The 21292-nt window shown below is 32.2% G+C and overlaps 1 protein-coding gene across 3 annotated transcripts; it reads left to right on the top strand.

Moving 5' to 3' along the window:
• The first annotated feature begins 208 nt into the window (after window positions 1-208).
• LOC106056250 (serine/threonine-protein kinase 31-like) lies at window positions 209-20758 on the top strand. 3 transcript variants are annotated; one of them, XM_056021518.1, is made up of 30 exons: window positions 209-238; window positions 5082-5164; window positions 5380-5487; window positions 5612-5706; window positions 5859-5905; window positions 6453-6605; window positions 6759-6833; window positions 7112-7261; window positions 8248-8477; window positions 8842-8938; window positions 9187-9249; window positions 9361-9404; window positions 9689-9854; window positions 9946-10068; window positions 10912-11016; window positions 11125-11214; window positions 11662-11772; window positions 12542-12790; window positions 12875-12970; window positions 15718-15798; window positions 15909-16028; window positions 16160-16279; window positions 16399-16482; window positions 16680-16829; window positions 16980-17114; window positions 17361-17429; window positions 17538-17668; window positions 18510-18624; window positions 18753-19097; window positions 19451-20758. In XM_056021518.1, exons 1-30 carry the CDS (start codon window positions 224-226, stop codon window positions 19586-19588), a joined length of 3588 nt encoding a protein of 1195 aa, XP_055877493.1. In that variant the 5' UTR covers window positions 209-223; the 3' UTR covers window positions 19589-20758. The 3 variants fall into 3 exon arrangements, with proteins under 3 accessions (XP_055877493.1, XP_055877492.1, XP_055877494.1); XM_056021517.1 differs by lacking the exon at window positions 209-238 and adding an exon at window positions 1468-1619; XM_056021519.1 differs by lacking the exons at window positions 209-238; window positions 17361-17429 and adding an exon at window positions 1468-1619.
• Window positions 20759-21292: the final 534 nt, after the last annotated feature.

Genomic DNA, 21292 nt, shown 5'->3' on the forward strand with positions numbered 1-21292 from the left:
TTACACTTTGCTTACAGTGAACTGAGATGACTGATCACTCCATATATATGTCCCTCAGAAAACCTTGCGCTCCAAGTGCCGCGTCCCCTCCCCATACCCAGCCCACACAAAAAAAAAAAAAAAAAAAAATTGTAGTTTACAGGCCTAGATCTACACGTTCAAAAGCTATTCTGCCATTTCAATAATAAATTATATGTTTGTTGACCTGCTGAGCGCTACCTACATGCATGGTCATGTGGTAGGTTCCCTTCGAACTTCAACACAATGGTCCGAGTTCGAACTACTTCGAACCCTGGCTAGTGCCATCCGAGGTTCGGGCTAGGAATTGAATATCTAAGTAGTAATAATCTTCATTTTATGAAGGGCCTCCCGAAACGTATAAAGACAACAATAAATTTTAATTAATATAGATCTAAATAATATACTTTAATTATATCTATAGATCTAATATATTTATATTAATCGACTTAAAAAATAGTACGCCTAGGCCCTAATAGACTGCACTAGACCTTTAGCATATGCCATCCTATATTATCTACAATACTACATAGACATATAGCTAGATCTATCTATATAGATCTAGGCCTATTCCATAGACCTAGACTATTGATCTATCTAGATGATAGATCAAGTCTAGTCTATTATAGACATATAGGCCTATATAGATCTAGATCGATTATAATATAAATAGAATCTATCTAGATGTAGACATAGCTGCCCTCAGTGAGGTATAATAGGCTTGGCGAGCCAGGAGGGGTCGCTGACTGAAAGAGGGGCTGGCTACACCCTATACTGGCCCGGAAGAGGCCCTGGGCACAGGCAATCGGGGGTGGCCTAGTTGAGCGCTTCCACCAAAGATGCTTGCGCTCCATCATGGACATACGGTGGCATAAGACCGCACTACAAACAGCGAAGTCCTTGCTAATGCCGGTATGGACAATAGGCTTAGATCTATAGAGGGGCTTCTTATGGTCCAGCAGTTACGCTGGGTAGGGCACGTATCCCGTATATATGGGAGACGAACGTATGCCAAAGGCAGTCTTTTTTTGGTGAGCTAAAAGTAAAGGTGGTCGACGTAACAGCTAGAGGCGCCCCAAGGAAATGCTTCAAAGACCAGCTTAGGCGTCAACTTTCCTAGGCTGACATATAGAAGAGAGCACCTGGTTGCATGCGGCCTCAGAACGAGACAGTTGGAGGTCACTCACGAAGGCCGCGGGATACACATTTGAGACCAAAAGAAAATACGCTGCTGAGGACAATAGTTATTACTTGCCCTGGATGTGGCAAACTATGTAGGTCACTGCTGGGGCTGCGCAGCCACGGGAAATACTGTACTCCTCACTAATCTTCGGACTCGACGACAAGCCTTATTATTATTATTATTATTATTATTATCTACTTTAACACTTTCTCGTTATCGAAAGTAAAGAAAAGATTATTTTATTTATTGTTTTATCCATTGTAATTTCCAATCTGGCTTTTTGAGTTTTATTGTTTCATTATAAACTACTGAACTTTTCATGGCTGTATTTGAAACCGCGATGTCGGCGATAAATCATCCTAAGAAAGTTCAAACTTTCGATGTGTATATTGGAAATTTACCTCTCGATGCTGACCAGGTTTATACACAATATTTCGTTTGATTCCTTTCTTTTAGAGCAACAGTTAGATCTAGAGTAGACCTGACATTGGCATAATTTAGCCTTTAGCTGCTTTACTCATTACTGGCTCTACCCACATATTTAATCATAATCACACTAATCACAGTAAAACACAACTTAGTAAATCAGACATAATCAGTCACATAGATTATGATAGATAATGAAATGATAATCATATCATAATGATAATGATATAATTATATTATGATAATCCGAATAATCGTGATGATATTGACATATTATATATCATATGATATCCGTTAATCTTTTTCAATGACATAGATTATGATACTGATAGATTCATAGATTATAGATCTAATATTTAGCAATATGAAAATTTAAAACTAAACTTTCAATAATTTCATGATCATAAAAAATGATCATGATGACTGTCATTAGTTAGTGTCAAGTGACAGTGTCACTAGACACTAGAATTAGAATGACTAGAATCTAGATCTTGTTATAGTATAGACGATCTAGAGATCTAGATGTTAAATATTTATATTATAACATCTAGATTATTCTAGATGATCTAGATCTAACTTAGTTATATACTTAATCATGACTTAAAGGGTAACTCCGATGGTTTTGACAATTTTTGATATAATATGTGTTTTGATTTATAGATAATGAATATATTATTCTTTTTTTTTTATTTGCAAGAATAACTTAGTAATTGATGTTTTTGTGACATAATTTTTCTGCGCATCCAAAACAGTCAGATTTTCACTGAATTTCTGTGTGACGTCACGACGGTGCACTCAAATCCTATTGATACTCATTGATAGGGAGGCGAAAAAGAAATTATCTTTGATAAAAAATTTTTTTCGTTATTACATCATTAAAATACTTTAAAAGAAATTTCTAATGGTGTATAAATTATGACTGTATGTTTGACCGTAAGAAAATTATGATTTTTTTGTGCTGTTTCGACCTAACATTGGTTGACATGGAAAAAATGATGAGAGAGCTTGACGCTGGCTCAGCCGGCGAGACACACCCCCAAGGTCAAAAGTTAAAAAGTTGGAATTGAGTTTCGTAGACGATAGATCTACTTATTAAATAAGAAATTTAATAGTAGATCTAGTATTTGTAGTAAATTTCTAGCTCACAAATCTGATTTCATTTATATTTATGAACTTCAGTTGTTTAAAATGTCTCAGTAGTATCATTAATTGAATTCTTTGGCCTGGAAATCCAATGTATTGTTGGTACTGCACCTGGTATTAACTTCAATTTTTTTTTTAAATCCCATTTCCACAGCAGTGAAGTTGCTGAAACAGCTTCTCTCAAAATGGTTTGAGCATAAACAGGAATTAGCTAATGCCTTTGTAAAATATTTGCTCTTCAGGCGAATAAATTTTCCCCATTTTCCCTTTAAAACTTCATCTCTTGGAAACAAATGAAAAGAGACACTAATTTCTGTATCAGCATACTTGCTGATTTTATCTTTGTGATTGGAACTACTGCAACAAGCTGAAGAACAATATTTAATTTTCTTCAAGTAGAAATAGAGGTTTATAAACAATGACCGATTATAAATCAACGTGGAGACTAGATCTAGCTGTGAAGCGTAACAATAAATGCGATCCGATAGGTCTAGATCTAGACTAGAGAGTTTATCGGTTATATAGGTCTAGATCTATATTTAGCCAGCACCTTCGTGACGTCACGTTTTTAAAAACTAAAAACATCTCGCAGAACCCCGTTTTTTGGGGGGCGTGGAGAATTTTCTGTCTAATTTATTAAATATAAAATTTTCCGAGCATTTAAATAAAAAATGATATAATGTTTACTATTACAACTTTTTACGCAGAATTTAAATATGTCAATAACTAAAATTTGAAAAACTATCGGAGTTTCCCTTTAACTAAATGTCTTATTATATAGATCTACTTATATATAAATGGTCTATTATAGTCTATAGACTAGTATAGAATATAGATTAATAGATCTATCTATTGTCTATACTATACTAAATCTACTTCTATACTAGCTCTATCTATAGTCAGTATAGTATATTACATAGAATGATAGATTGTCATATAGATCTACTCATCTAGATCTATATCATATATAGATCTAGAATTCTAGATTGTAATAGATCTAGAATCTAGTCACTTCAGACTCTGAGACTGTCACCACCACTCATCACTGAACTTAGTCACTTTCAGTGACATGACTCTAGTCTCTAACTCTAGATCTAGCTAAGTAGATTATTCATAACACTAGAACAACATGCTAGTGACAGTGTAGTACTAGACTAGTAGAGAGGCTATTAAGTCAATTAAGTAGTATTAAGTAAAGTAGTACAGTACTAAATAGAAGTCACTTTACTTATAACTTTAGAAGCGTCTAAGAACTGACAGTTTCCACCTGGGTGTGACATTGAGGCTGAGAAGTATTGCACAGGAATTAGACAACTTAGACCTTCTAAGTCTAGCGTCCTAAGAGACTAGTGACTTAAATGAGCTCATCTCCCAGATTTATATATTCTAGATCTAGAAACTAGAATCGACTTTACCTTCACCTATCCCTTCTATAGTCTTTTGAACCTTTTGGGCACCACATATGATCTGTTGACCATCTTCTTCCATTCCTCTCAGTCTTTTGCCTTAATTAAAAGTACAATTTATTCCAGTGGCTTTCCTGTCCACTCTTTGATGTTATCTTACCATCACTTTCTTTGTAATCTGCCTCTTCTTCTTTTTCCTGGTACTGTTCCCTGAAAGAAGTTCTTTGTGAGCCCTAAGGACTTTGTGATATATGGCCATAAAGCTTTAGTTCAGTGTTTTTTGACAGCGGTCAGAATGTCATAGTGAGGCCCAATGGCCATTCTGAACCTGTTCTGAAACTCTTCATTTGTGATACAGTCTTTGCAGGTGATACCTAGGGTCCTTCTGCTTTGTCTTAATAAAAGAGTATGAATTAGATCTAGTTAAGTATTACATTTAGAAATTTAAAACTGAATTTATGACTTTGATTTCTGATTTTGTGTGTACTGGCTCATTCTGCTTGAAATTCTTCAAATAACATCTTCTCTAGATGTCAAACAAATTCTTACATTTATTACAATCATTTGTATTTTAAATTTTTTTTTCCTGAATATATATTTGTTTTAATATTTATTTCTGATACAATCATGATTTTTTTTTTAAAGCTAATCATTTTATAGAGAAAAGTGTCTTTGAAATGAAAGAAAGACACAGATTTGTCAAGAATAACTGGATTAGGTTGAAGGAAAAAATTGTTTAATAATGCATGGTTTTTACAGAAAAAAGAAACAGTCAGTAAAGTTACTTGCAAACATCTTATAATAATGACATCTATTCACTTTTTACTTTTTTAACATTTACTCTAAATTATGACATTCTTTAATTATTTTTTTTTTTTACATTATTTTATTTTTTCTTTTAAAAGAAAAAGATTGGAAAAGTATTTTCAAAATTTGGTGAAATACATGGTATATTTACCAACAGTGGTCCAGATGGCACCAAATTTGGGTAAGTACCTACACAATGTCACTTAAGTCTTTAATTGGTACAATTTACAGTAGCAACATTTTTGTGTAGAGTACTTTTCTTTTCAATATAGCTTGAAAAGGAAAAATGCAAAGGGTTCTTTTTTTAAACAAGTCAAAACTAGTAAGCTAGAAATACAACAATGTTGCTATACTGTTAAGTATAACTTGGACACTGCTGTTTTCTCATTTGAATAGGCTGGTCAAGTTTTTTTGTGAGACTGATGCATTAAAAGCTATTGAATCTACAAATGGAACTGTTTTTGAAGGTGGTAACAAAATTGTTGTTAAAGTGGCGGGTAAAAGGTTTGTAATAGTTACTACACCATTAAAAAAAAAAATATGTTGAAAAGAGACATAATTTTGATGTTTAACCTACAGTATGCTCCATTGATTATAAATATAAAATTATTTTTTTTTTTTAACCTAGACCTGGAAATTCTTTTAAAAAAGAAGATGCTGAACTAAAGCTTGATAAAGATGATATCAAGGCTGCATTGATGAAGCAAAGAAATCCAGATATAGGTTGGGATACATTATTTTTACATTTATAATTTTGTTGCGTAGTAGCCTATAATTGTTAACACTATTTTTTGTTTTCTAAAATATTTATATATATTTTTATAGACAGTCCTATAGCAAAAAGCATTAACTTGTGTTCAATTTTTGTTTAATAGTTCCGACATTTGAAGCCAATCATGGACAAGCAAGGAGAGATACAGAGGTGAATTTGTGTGTGTGTGTTAAATTGAATAGTTAATGACACAGAATGTTGCTTTATAACATTTAGCATTTTTACTTTATTTACTAGAGTGGCTTTTACTTGTAAAAAATATAAGCAACAAGCTGTTAGTAATCATGCTAGTATACTTTTTGATCTCTTGTGAATATTGTGCTGTGAGTATGCAATTTTCCTCCGGATGTTACAAAATCAAGCTTTGTTAACAAACTCTTACTGGCTTTCTTTATGACACTTCTATACTGATGTAAAAATAGCTTAAATAAAATAACACACATTAGTTGACATGTTACATTTTCTAATCCTCTTACAATTATGTTATCATTATATAAAAATAGATTTTTTAAATATTTTTTTTTAAGTATGTTAATAGTACAATAAATTAAAGTTCATATTTTTTAATAAAGTTTTTGATTCTTTTTTTTTAAGTTAAAACTAATTTTTGTTATGGGCATGCTTTTTTTTAATCATATTTTTTGTTTACTGCAAGCTATTAGTTTTACTGATAAAAACCCATAAAAACTTATTTCAGAAAATTTTAGTCTCACATGTGGAGACGCCAATTATGCTATGGGGTCAAAAAATGAGCCAAGAAAATATCAATGAGTTAAGCTGTATACTTGACCAATTAGCGTTAACTTGTCCGGAGGCAGCTAAAGTGTCAGGAAAGCCTGAGATGGAGAAGGTCAGAATTTATGTTTGTTTATTACTTCTATAAAAATAATCATTAGTTATTTTGTGATATTGTATTTATTGTGAAAAAAAACAACACATGAGATATGTAGACCCTATATTATATTTAATAATATAATTGTTTGAATTAATTGCTTCCTTGTAGATCTATGGTGGACAGTACTCTGAAGATAAATGCTGGTATAGATGTGTGGTAAAACAAATCATTAGCACAGAAAAGGTACCAGAAATAACCTGTTTTAAGTTAATTTTTTAAACATTTTTCTTTAATAGTTTTTTGAAAACTTAAAGAAAAGTCATTGTAAATTATTTTTTTTTTTGTAAATACTGGATACAATTCTAAAAATACCATCTATTAGGTTTAACCACAAGCTACTAACTTAGTAATGAGTATAAAAAACAACAACACATCCTAAAGTATTCTACCAACAAAATTTTTTTTTTTGCTTTATTGATTTCTGCATAAGAGTAAGTAATTTCTTCAATATTTTTGTGCAGGTGAAAGTTCAGTACATAGATTTTGGGAACACAGAAGAGCTCGATCCATCCACCCTGGTAGAACTACCCAAATCACTTACAGCGTTACCTACTTGTGCTATGAAGTACATGCTCCACTCACTTTGGTGCAACAATATTCAAGACCCTACAGTGAGAAACAGTTGTAACATAATTGTCACAAGATAAATTAGTACTTAATGGTTAATTTGCTAAAGATGTTTTGGCTAAATTTGAATGCACTGAAGTGGAATGGCACTGCCCATGTCTGTTGAAAAATGTTAACAGGCACTATGAGATGGGGTAAATGGGGAATAGAGGTAGAATACCAGTTGTATTTCTTTATTGATTTTTTTTTTTTGTGGCTAAGGAACTAACAAAACTACTATGACTTACTTGACTTAATCCTTGGCACTCCCAGGGGAGCATAGGGCTGCAACCACACCTCTCCACCCAACTTGGTTATGAGCAGCTTTCTTCATCTACTCCCATGTCATTACAGTACCCTCACCTTCACTGATGACTGTCCTCTTCCAGGTTTGCTTGGGTCTGCCCACTTTCCTTATACTACTTAATATCTGGACAATCATGTGGCTAAAGAACTAACAAACTACTTAATATCTGGACAATCATGTGGCTAAAGAACTAACAAAAACTACTTAATATTAGGACTATCATGTGGCTAAAGAACTTACAAAACTACTTAATGTTAGGACAATCATGTGGCTAAAGAAATAACAAACTACTTAATATCTGGACAATCATGTGGCTAAAGAACTAACAAAAACTACTTAATATTAGGACTATCATGTGGCTAAAGAACTTACAAAACTACTTAATGTTAGGACAATCATGTGGCTAAAGAAATAACAAAACTACTTAATATTAGGATAATCATGTGGCTAAAGAACTAACAAACTACTTAATATTTGGACAATCATGTGGCTAAAGAACTAACAAAATACTTAATATTAGGACAATCATGTGGCTAAAGAACTAACAAAACTACTTAATATTTGGACAATCCTTCCTTCTACCATTCTGAAGCTAAATTGGAGTCATTTGATCTTTTATATTGTTAATTAGAAGCTTAAGGATTAGTTAAAAAAAGATTTTTTTCATATTTGAACTGTTTCTAGGCATTGAAGTATTTACGTGACATGGTGGAAGGCAAGGAGGCTGAAATCTTTACCACTGCTAGACTTTCTGATCACACTGGTTTCTTTGCTGATATATTTGTCAATGGAGTCAGTGTTAATGAAAAAATGCTTGAGTCTGGATTTGTCTTTAGAAAGCCAGGACTAGATCAAAGAGGGCTGAAGTCTAGAATTCAAGGAGGCCCAGCAGGAGATGGAAACACTTCAAATAGGTAACTCTTACACTTATTATGTAAAAAAAATATGTTTATCTTTCTCTACTCTTCCAATGCTATAAATTAATACCAATCATAATCTTAAGTAACTTTTCTAAAATTTTCTTTCTTTTATTATTTAAAATAGTTGTTTTATCAAGACTTGTATATTTTGTACCTGTTGTAAATTGATTTTGGTTAGATCTTTGCTTTTCTATCTTTAAAACCTTTATGGCTTAACTATCAATATGTAAATTTTGTCTGATAAAAGAATAATTCATGCCAAATAAAAAGCTGTGCCTTGATGCTCATATTTCATGTATTCATTTTTTTTTTTTTTTTTTTTTGTAAAAACAGTAATCATATTTATATTCTTGAACAGTTTTAATGTCAAAAGTGGTCCTCCGAATATTCGAGATGGGTCAAGAAAATTTGAGTCAGACAAAGACGAAATAACAAATTTACGTTGGAAGCTAAAGGTTATTTAATAGCATTTTTTGTGTTGTTTTTTTCTAAATGTGTTTCTGAACATTTAATCTTAATGTACAATCATGGTTGTTATAATGATATACTAAAGTCATTGTTGTTAACACAGTTGAAATATTACAATAAAAACATTAATTTATGTTGAAACATACATATTTTTTTGTTATTGACAAAAAAAAAGCTTACAATCTGTATACACTAAGCTATATTGATGTGTCTCTTCTTTTAAATCCTCTGTCAGAACCTGCAGACTGAGTACACAAGTCTTTCCAATAAAGCTCAAGAAAATGATTTATCAAGCCAGGTAAAGTTATTGTATTTATGTTTTATTTTTTTTTTAGTAACAATGATTAAATTATTCTTTTCAGTGTGAACATTAAAACAAATTGTCTAAATAGAACTTGATTTGTTTTAGATTAAGAATCTTCAATCTCTGTCCACCAATGTTAGAAAACTTAGGTATGTACAACATTTGAAAGATTTATACACATTTTCTGGTAGTACATACATTTCTCATTACAGTCTTGGTGTTCCTTTATTCTTCCTGAAATAACAAGTTAGTTTTGAAATATTGATATAACCATTTCCCTATTTTTACATCACATGATAACATGTGTTCCTTTGGACTTTATAGAGTCGGTGAAAGTTTCTTGCTGTGGTTAATATTATTTTGTAAACATTGTTTAGAATAACGTAATGTAAGATGTATGAAATGGTCTTTGTAATTTATTTTTTATAATCAGGAACCAAATCCCTCTGGAAAAAGAAACTCCATTAGATAAAGCATTAGCTGTGGTACAGAGCCCAAGTAAAATAACTATTCATGTCGCTAAATCTGTCCCTGAAGTGTGCCGATCTATCGCTGATTACAAAAATGCACAAGATGAAATATGCAAGTGTCAAGATAAAGTAAGTTTTAAGACATTATTTTTATAATTAATTCACAAATATTGTGTTCTTTTATTATTTAAAATATTCTTTTTTGCTCTTTTTTGTTCAGGTTGTGCTGAAAGAAAAAATTGAAGCCAGAGAAGAGTTTAAAAAAGAGCTTGTTACTAGGCTTTCAGCAGCAATAGAAGAGTTAAATAATGTACCTTTAATGGAAAGAAGCCAGCAAGTTCAGGTACAAGATGTTTTATAAACTCATTTATTTTGCAGAGTTTTCTGAAGTTGGATGCAGGATTAGTTTTCTAAAAGTTTTCTATAATTTATGAATTTTTAAAAACCATTTGGACCAATAATTTACTTTATACATCACTGGTAACAAAGATGATGTAGGCTCAAGGCGTTAATGATAACATTAAACAAATACAAGAGTTATAATGACAAGTGACTCTAAAAAATGTTTTGAACAGATAGGTCTTATGTTCTTCTTGAATTTAGTGATGCATATTGTTTGAGATGACTGGAGAGTGAGTTCCAAACCTTGGTAATGCACTAAAAAAAAAGCCAGCTAACTGTAACTCTGAGGGAGAAACGTGGCAGGACTAGAAGCATGAAGTCCATGGAGCACATGGCTTTCTCCTTGACATCATCAGGCTGTTGTCATTGTTCACTTAGTTAACCTTGGTCAGTCAAAAGGGAATGCAGAGAAAATAAACATCAGAAGAATACCTTAAATGAAACCTACACAAATGTTAAAGCAAAATAGTTGACCAAATAAAGGATAATGATGGTTCCTAATACACTACTGTTTGAATTACATTTCTGAAGTAGTATTGGGATTTTAAACATTTATTTCCTCCATAAAACCAAATCTGTTTTTATTTTGCCTGGATGCAAAGTAATGATAATTTTATTAACTGATAAGCCATTTACTTTTATAGTTCTGAACCTTACTTTACAGATAATTTATTTTATAAAACAGATTTTTAGTCAAAACGGCAAGCTAGAACAAACTGCACATTTTTCCAAATCCTTTTTTTTTTGTTGTTGCTGTAATGATGAATGTTTGTTTTAATGTTAGGATGCAGTTGTGCTACTCAACAAAAACTATGACAGCTACATTAAACTACCAATTCAACAGCCACAGAAAATAGAGATTTTACTTGCAACATTTGAGGAATGGAAGGTGAAGAATTAATTGATTACTTTTTATACAATTGTTAAATGTGTAATTAATGCTTGATTTCATTCTTTTTCCAAAGTATTTATTGGTGTTAAAAATTGTAACCTACAGGTCAAGAAGAAAGTGGAGATAGCAACTGCTAGATTTGCAAGTGATCAAATTGAAAAATCTGTCCATTCTGCCTTAGACAACTTGAAAAGTGTAAGTTTTGTGAGGGTGCTTTTGAAAGATTTTTTTTCCAGATTTCTGAGTTGATCATGAAAAATTATTTTAAACTTAAATGACTTTTGCTTTTCACATAGAAACTAGAGCAATTATGTAGGGTGACCCGACAAAATAGCGCCTAATACTGTTTGCCAAAATGACTAAAAAATAATAACATTAAAACAAAAAAAATTGGCTCAATTCATATTTTATGATATTTAAAGTATTTCTTTCAAAATGACTGAAATATATTTTTTTCTGCTCTGTTTTGTCAGCTCTATTTTGTTCGCACTATTTTGTCGGGGTACCTTTATGGAGACACTTGTTTAGTAGAAAACATTACTTTAGAGCCATTAAAATGTATATTTACCCACTGTGACTTAACATTACACAACTTCACCCCTAAAGAAATTAACATTCTTTCAATTTGTTTTCTCTTTCCAGTCCATTTCTTTGAATCCTGAGTTGAATGAGGATGAATTAAATCAAGATCTGGATAGCAATTTGAAAAATTATTCTCGAGCTCTACAACAAGAAATATCACTAGCAGACGTTGTAATTCACCCATTTTTTAAATCTATGTTTGCGTTTCACATTTATTGCTTATAACTACCTTAACGTAATTCAAATTAAATCTGGTAACTAGTAGATGTTAAGTGAACTGAGATTATATTCAATCAACATTTACATAAGTAAAAATCTTGATTTCTTCACCAGGACTTGAACTCAAAATTTTATCTCGACAGTTAAGTGCTTAGTGATTACTCATTCCAATCCCCCGAACCAAATCTTTGAGTCACTTTCTGGAAACATTGTGAGCATAGGCATGTATGTGCTATACTCTTCCCATTCATAAGAGACATGTTAAATTATGTGTACACAGATAAAAATATCTTCAAGTTTACCTTGAAACTAGATGCAGCCATATACAGTGTCACTTTCTTCTGAATGTAATATTTGTTTTATTGTTTCTTGGTAAACAAAAGTACTTGGTATTCTCTAATTGGAGTTTTGTGACACGTACTTTCATCTTCACCTATCCCTTAGTCTGTTGGATCATCGGGGCACCACACAAGATCTATTGATGTCTTTCTCCATTCCTCTTTGTCTTTTACCTTGGATAGAACCTCTTTCAATGGCAGGCCCATCTATTCTTTTGTGTTGTCTTCCCATCACTTTCTTTTTTTTGTGACTCTTTAAGACCCACTATAATTGTTACACAGCTGTTTATTATGTTCAGTTTTCACATTGGTAGACTGTCTTTTAGCATGCACTAGTATGGACATTTGAGATGTTTTTCTTTATGATTGCTTTCATTTCATAGGATAATACCCAGGATGCAATACTACTTGCATCACTAGTCCAAATAGTCTTAACTGAACTGAGAGAAGAGTCTAATTGTTTAGAACATCTGACAAAAGTCTTGAATGAGTTCACATCTTTAAAGAAACAGATTAGTCCATGGATCAACAAAACTCCATCCATAGCTGAACTGCAGTCAGTCAGAACCAAATTAAAAAGTCTCAAGTCCAAGTTGAGACACAAACTAGCTGACAAAATGGATGCTGAAGAGGTTTGTTTGTTTTCGATCATTTTAGTGTTATATTAATTTATTTTTGAAAATATATTAATTCATGTTCCTTTTTTTTCCCTTTAGAATCATGATACTAAAGAACTGGAAGAAATTGCTCAGGATCTAGAAGTCATAAGGAATAGCATTCATAAAGCTCTTAAAGAAGAAGACTTGTTAATGGTAACATAAATTAAAGGCTAATAAACTTTTTGCGAGCTAATGATGTTGAATAAGATTAGGATGAGGATTGATAATTAATTTTAAGTTTGTTGTATTAGTTCTTAAAGGGAAACTCCAATGGTTTTAACAATTTTTGATATAATATGTGTTTTGATTTACAGATAATGAATATATTCTTCTTTTTTTTTTATTTGCAATAATAACTTAGTAATTGATGTTTTTCCGGCGTAATTTTCCTGCGCATCCAAAACAGTCAGACTTTCACCAGGTTTCTATGTGACGTCACAAAGGTGTTTTAATCTACCAGACCTGCCTACCGTTACGCAAAATGCGTATTCGTTACGCAAAATCTCCCAAAAATGACCGTCAGTACGCAAATACGCATTGAACCCGTCGCGTTACGCTTTTAGTATCCTTTTTCCCCCCCTCTCTTGACTAGCTTACGAGCGGTCACTGAGGTCACGCTAAGCCGTTTTGTTGGCCGGGGGGGGGGGGGGGACAGAAAAGGTGGGGGAACACATTGTGTCCAGATCTATACGTTGATTGGTTCTTAAAAGCAATTAGATTATTTAGTCTAGAAATGAAGAACGCGAGAGTGAGGGAGTGGCGGGTTGGTACCTGGTTGGTACCGTCAGTTAGCTGATACACCAACGTGACTTTTTTTTTGTAAGTTCATTAGTAGAAATTAATTATGTTGAATCCCTGATTCCCGTATTCATTTGTATAGAAAAAAATATCGAAGTGCTATCGATTCAAAACACATTGAGTGACATTGTAGATATCTAGTCTAGATCTGGATTCTAGATCTAGAAAGCTTGTTATACAGGAATAGATCTAGCTAGTCATTACGTTAGTCATGATTCTCTACATTACTCAACAATCTAGATCCAATTTAGTTGTAGTATGATTTAGATTGATTAGATCTAGATCGATAACATCTACTACCATCTAGTCTAGATCTAGACTATATTCTTAGTCTTAGTATAGAATAGATCAAGGATGAAGGTAGGCTTACGAACGTTTGGAGTAGACCTACGTTTGTAGCGGATCCACGGCATCGGTAACACTCTCGAGCCCAGATCTAGGTCTGGAGTAGATTATATTCATTATATAGACATAGATCTAGTCTAGATATCATCTCTGTTGTCGTATTGATCTAGATTTAGATTGTAGATCTAATCATGACATCTAGATCTAATATTATATATATATATATATATATATATATAAATATATATATATATATATATATATATATATATATATATATATATATATATATATATATATATATATATGACAAAGTAGTGGATCTCATAAGTGTTACGCATTCTGGTTCCAAAATACGCATTTTGACCATCAGCGTTACGCATTTGGATTTTTTTTGGTAGGCAGGTCTGATCTACTGACTTATTGTATAACAGGAGACCATACAGCAAAGTTTACATTCTTGTAAAAGAAATATATCTTTGTCTATGCAGTTAGATCTAGGATCTTTTAAGCAAAGAAAAAATGCGTATTAAAAGTAGATTTACATGCTTGACTAATCACGGCAGTGTGTATTTTCTCGCCAGACCACTCAACACACAACAAACACTATCGCTTGGTTGTCTTGTCATGACCGACTACACGTAGTCTCGACTAGCCTTACACTGACCAGCTTGTTCGAATCATTCAGACACACGATCTATTTACTTCTTGGCAAAGGGAGAGGCTTAGATGAAAATGTTACTTTTTTTTCTGGAGTTGGTTATCCTAATGCTTTTGGATCTATCTATACATGATTATATATATAACTGTATCATAGCTCTGGACTAGGCCGTCACTAAGCTTAACAGCTACTGTAAGAATGAAGCGATACGATTGGTTAAATCAAGTTTCTCTTTCAGTATTGTTTAGGGAAGTGACGCATGAAATAACTTAAAACAAAATCTCGCAGAACCCCGTTTTATGGGGGGCGTGAAGAATTTTCTGTCTAATTTATTAAATATAAAATTTTCTGAGCATTTAAATAAAAAATGATATAATGTTTACTATTACAACTTTTTACGCAGAATTTAAATAAGTCAATAACTAAAATTTGAAAAACTATCGGAGTTTCCCTTTAAGCATAGTAATTGTTACACATTTTCTAGACATAATCATGATTGGAGTTTGAATGTAACAATATTACAACTTAAACCTTTATATTTTACACACACAAGTAGGTATGTGTAGAAATAAATGAAAATGTGTATTACTTCATGGTTTAGGTGTGGTAATGCAAGAAATAAGTGTCACATTTTGATCAGAGTTAAAACAAGATTGCTGTGAATATAGCTTTGCCCTAACAATACCTCCTTTAACCATTCTTTACAAATATGTAGTTGGGAGTGGAAGTGAATAATGCTGATTAATTTGAGTCAATTTGTAACCTATAACTACAATACAAATTAGATCTAGATCTCTTTGAAAAAATTATCAATTAAAATAAACATTCCTAATAATGGATATTTTATACAGGCACAAAACACGATTAGCTCTTTATCTCTAAAGCTGCAAAGAGGAGTCTGTTTACATCAATTGATATCTTGTTATTCCTTTCTCAAACCTAGTCTAGTTTTTACTAGGCAAGTCATTATCTAATTCCTAATCGTGATATAACAAGCACTAAGTTTTTAATTTGTTGCTTAACTTGGTCATAACATTGTCTGTATTTAGTTCATATAATTGATGTATCTTACTACTACCAGACTTTGTTTCTCTAGGCTGAGCTTAGTGAATTGGCAAGTGCTCACTTCCCAGAACTTATCAACGCTGAGGCAGATGCTGGATTCAATACATACATTGTAAGATAATTTGTGTAATAAACTCCTTTAGGTTTCTATTTATTTCTAGGAAGTTTTCAGCTTACAAGGTTTTCATTATGATCATGGTTCTATACTTTTTCATTTCTTAGACATATAAAGGTTTGGTGAAACTGTCTCATGCACCTGATCAGTACACTATGACCAGCCTTGGAAATAAATTAAGTGGATTATATGAGTCACAATTTGATGGTGAACCAGTGTTTATAAAGGTATCAGTTTAATGATAGTGTTGAAACACTTTGAAGGACACATTATTCAACAAATATTCATGTGTTCAATTGTTTTTTTTAATCAATGCATGATTTGTTCAGTGTAGTCAAAGTGGACTTATTTATTTCAGGAATATTTCTTGGGTAGTGCAAATCGGTTGGGGAAAGATGAGTTTCTGTTGCAAATGTCCACTTATTCAAATGCTTTATCACCACATCTTGAGCCTATTTATGCAGTATTTTTTGACAAGGTTAGTACCTTTTTTTAAAACAACACAAAAATGAATTCAATTGGGTACAGTACATTTCAAATACATTGTTTTTACTTCAATTTTCTAGTTACCTTGTGGTTGTTTCTAATTCCAAACAGGATTATCGTCATGCTTATGTGGTGATAAAAAAACAAGGAGATATTTTGTCTAGTGTAATTGAGGCCACACCTTTAACTAAACAGGTGACCAGCTATAGAAACTGTTTAATCTTATTAGCTAACATTATCTTGACATAGGGTTAGGTTTATATTTTAAATGTTTTTATAATTAAAAGTTAATTATGACCTAAATAGGAGATGGTTTATTTTAGTTGACAATATGTGTACTAAGTTATAGTTATATTCATTCAAAATTTTTTTCTTTTTATCTCACTTGTTAGCAATGTCAGTCCATAGTCAGCTGTTTATGTAAAGCCCTCCACGGTTTACATGTGTCCAGTTTCGTCCATGGACAAGTGCAGCCTGACTATGTTGTCCTTAATGACAGTGGCAACGCCAAACTTTTACCTCCAGACTTTTCTATGACAGATGTGAGTCAGCTCATTGGTAGCACAGAGATAGTTCAATCTTAGAATCAAAGGCTTAAAATAGTTTATTATTTTCTTGTGGTCGTTAATATGACTACCTGTATATGTTGTTTAAGTTATATTTACTAAAAGTGTGTTGATACAATTTGACAGGTAGATAGATGTACCAGTAAGTACTCAACTAGTAGTGGGCTTGAAATAATGGCCCCAGAGATGAAGCCAAACAAAAAGTCATCAGACCCAGCACCTTCTGTTGATGTTTTCTGTCTAGGGCTATTGACACTTTGGGCAAGTCATGCTTCTTTTCTAGTCTAGGTTTTTTTTTTTCTGTTTTTACACATTTTTATTTGAAATATTTTAAATCTGCTCAAAATTCTTTATTTTTATTATTTCATTATAATAATTGACATTTTAAAAAATGATCTCATGTTGAAGGTTTAAGTTAATTTTTTTTTGTCTTTTTATACCTTTCATTTTGTGTATGTTTGTTTATTTAATTGTCCTTTCATCATATAAGGTTTGTTTTTTTTTCAGATGCATCATCCAAATATAAGTTTTTCAGAAACCAGAGATGGAACAGTGGACTTTTCGACAGTACCATTGGTATACTTTTTAATGATTTTCAGTTTTACTTAATGGGTAAATTAGTATTGATGTACATTTTCAAAATTTACCTTAACATTACTTACTGTTTTTGCCTTTTTTTTTCAGGATAGAAATTTAAGTATTTTCTTAATGAAGCTATTACATCCCAATCCTTTACTGAGACCTACTTCTGAAAATTGTCTTCGATCTGAATATCTGTCTCAAGCTGTCACATCTCAGGCATTGTCTTCTTTTGAGTGAGTGAATAATGAAACTAAAATAATGAGTCAAATAGTGATTTTCTTTTTCTCTACAAAATTGTAAATAAACTATAAAATCTATTGAAATATGTAAAATCATAAACAGCTAACAGCCAGTTTTATTTTAGTAGTAATCTAGAAATATATAATAAACCATTTTCAACTCCAGGTATTAATATCAAACCATCTCTATACCAACTTTGACCTTTGTATTAAAATGTATTTTCCTTTATCTCCTCTATTGAATTAGTTCAAGAGGAAACACCCACCATGTGTTCTAGTAGCCTATTAATAGTCAAATACTTGTGTTAGCTTCAGGTGACAGTCCAAGAGGGACAACCTCCTCATACCACAATAACTTAATAAGCCAAAGTACTGACATGAATATCCTACATCACAAAAAATATTTATGGTTCTGAAAACAGTCTCCTTACAGAGATACATGTAGAAAAGTCGTGTTACAGAAATACAAAGACAATATAAATTTAGAATAGCTCTAGGCAAGGGCCAAAATTCCCACAGAGTGGCAAACACTATTAAATAAAATTTAAGTCACACTTTGGTCTATCCCTTCGCTGAGTGATAAAGCACTTTGTTTCTTAACCAAGGGGGTCTCAAGTTCCAATTGGGATTTTTATGGCTCCCCTGATGGGTTCATGATATTAGTTGTAAAGTAAAGGCTGTTGATCATTATGCTGGCTTTATAACACCCATGTTAACCGTCATAGAACAAATGCCACCATTGATCATACTTTTATTGTGGAAATGTATTGATAGAATATGAAAAGTGCTTTTTTACAAATATTTATGGAAATCAAATTATTATTTCATCCTACAGGGAAACTATTTTATCTCAAAATGGCTCCTATAACAGTAGTCCCACGCCTATTAGTATTTATAATTGCAATGGCAATGATGGTTATGTCTATGCTGAAAGTAGTTCAGGATTACAGGTATTTATTTTTTAGTTCACAAAATTTGAATTTCCATTTTTCATATTCTTAAGCTTTGTACAATATTGAAATACTGCCATGGGTTGAGCTGAAGACATACTGACATAATTTTTCCAATATTAATGCAGATGATTGCTAACACTCGAGTGCCCCCACCACCGCTGATGGAGACCCTAGTCATGGTGCCACAGTCCTCAGCCAGCACATTTAACCCCGTGCTTCCACCTAGCTTACAGCCACCCAGTACCCAGCAACAACAACAAATGAAATTTCACCAGCAACAGTTTCAGCAACAGCAGCAGTACCATCTCCAACAAATTCAACAGCAGCGAAGTCCACTTCAGCAGCAGCTAGACCAGCAGCAGTCCAATGATATAGCTGATATTTCCTCAGATCCTGAAAGTTGTCTTCACAGAGAAGACACTAGTGAGGCTTCTTTTGAAATAGGAACTTTTGACCCAAATGCTTTTGAGGTATTTTTTTTATTTAATTAAAGTGAGCTAAACCTCTTTAATAGGGATAAATATTTTCAAAGATTTATGTATATATTATAAAAAAATGTCTAAATTTTATATTATATCATTCTAGAAATAAAAGAAATACATTTATTAAAGCAATAGTTTAATATATTCAATACAAAAGAAATAACATTATAAATTTTTTTGGCATGATGGAGAAATGTTAGCATAAACTTTATTTGGTACCATTAAAATCATTTCCATATCGATCTTTTGATTCAAGTTTTATTTTATTTTAGATAATTATATGAAAAATACATTTTCTTCCCAACAATACATTTATATACAAATATTGTGTGTATGCACAGGTTGTGACGAGTCCCCATTCCATCAGATCCTCTGTAGATCTATCAACAGACAGTGGTGCTAAAGAACTAGCTGCTGCTTCAGTAGACAATCAAGGGGCAGAGGATGACAGTGAATGGGTGGACGAGGATGAGACGTAACCAGTTGTGTTATTTTATAACTAGAGCATCATTTGGAAGGAATCACTTTCTTAGTAAGGATAAGACAAAAAAACATCTTGCTTCCAGGAACTCTTTGGTGGTCATGTTTAGTTAGAACCATTCTATTCAAATAAGAAGACTAGTCTTTCTGTTTTGATGGGTATAGAATTTTAAATGATTGTTATAGTAGAGAAAACAGATTTTGTTTTAGTTGCATGGGAAGCCCAAATACCTTTTTTTTTTTTTACTAAGCTACACTGCTAGCTGATTTCTCATTGGCAAAGTCAATTTGAAAGATCTAACTATATTTCTTAAGTTGTTTTTTTTATATGCTTTCTCTTGCATTCTGATAATTGTATTGTTAATCCCAATATGGTAGCTTAAAAAAGAAAATTTTCAAAGTTCCCCATTTAAAATTTATTTTGTTATTTTAAAATGTCACTGATCTGTTGATTCTGTATTGATGTTTTCCAATTTTGTTTGGACAATGACTGTAGATTAGAAAATTTAGTCTTCATAATATGATAGTTGATTAACAAAGATAATTTTCTTTGATCAAGATTTTCAAATCAGCAGATTTAGTTCAAAGCTAGTTGTAGTTTTGTTGTTTGCATTGATTTTATGCATTATTTATGTTTGTTTATTTAATGAAGTTGTATTACTTACCAAAATGTGTTGCCATACATTTTAAAGTATACTGTATGACTGTTGCTAATGAGATCATTCATTAGCTGTTTCATCTTTCATTTGTACAGACTTTTAACATTTCTAAAATTGTGTTGTTGAAATAAAGGCTTCACTTTTTAAGCTGAGAAAACATTCATTCATTTCAAAATTATTGAAAAAAAAAATTTGTTTTTAGAAATTTTTGTTTGTTTGTGTTACAAAGCTATATCAACTCACTCTTGTCATGTCTGGTAAAAAGTTTGTACACATTTTTCCCACACCCAATCTCTTAAATTTCGCACAATTATTTCTTTTTTTAAGTCAATTTTGTAACTGAGGATCAAGTGACCTTATTATTTAAAAGAGTAGACGTAACAAAAGCTTCTGGACCAATCAAAATTAGTGGCAAGCTGATCAATCTATGTGCGGAGCAAATCTCTTTTATCTTCTGTCACATCTTTAACCACTCGTTGCAAACGTGCGTAATTCCACACATCTGGAAAACTTCAGAGATCATACCAGTGCCTAAGAAACCAAAAATAGATTGCTTAAATGATTTCCGCCCAGTAGCACTAACACCTATTGTTATGAAATGTTTTGAAAAATATATGCTTAAACAACTTGTAGCAAAAGTCAATAACAGCCTAGACCCTCACTAATTTGCATACAAAGCAGCTAGAGGAACTAAGAATGCCATTCTATTGCTTTTGGACCAGCTTTATAAGCATCTCCATATACCCAAAACATATGCACGAGTCCTCTTCGTAGATTTCTCTTCGGCTTTCAGTACCATACAGCCACATCTAATGATAAACAAACTGAGTAACTTAAATGTAAGCCCATACGTACAAGCATGGGTTCTAAACTTTTTAACCCAACGGCCCTAGTCAACAACACCAAATCGTCAACTCAAGTACTATGTACGGGTGCTCCACAAGGTTGTGTACTTTCTCCTGTACTGTACACTCTTTACACTAATGACATAAGAAGCTGATGATACTGCCATAGTCGGTCTTATTTCAGGAGATGAAACTCAGT

The sequence above is a fragment of the Biomphalaria glabrata genome, chromosome 2, assembly GCF_947242115.1.
Source record: "Biomphalaria glabrata chromosome 2, xgBioGlab47.1, whole genome shotgun sequence".
Taxonomy (NCBI): Eukaryota; Metazoa; Mollusca; class Gastropoda; family Planorbidae; genus Biomphalaria; species Biomphalaria glabrata.

Excerpts from the sequence above, each read along its gene's own strand:
- LOC106056250 (XM_056021517.1), top strand. The coding sequence starts at position 1,521 with ATGGCTGTATTTGAAACCGCGATGTCGGCGATAAATCATCCTAAGAAA. Across the intron at positions 6,834-7,111 it reads AAATCATTAGCACAGAAAAG|GTGAAAGTTCAGTACATAGA; the intron begins GTACCAGAAATA and ends ATTTTTGTGCAG. Across the intron at positions 9,250-9,360 it reads AAAATGATTTATCAAGCCAG|ATTAAGAATCTTCAATCTCT; the intron begins GTAAAGTTATTG and ends GATTTGTTTTAG.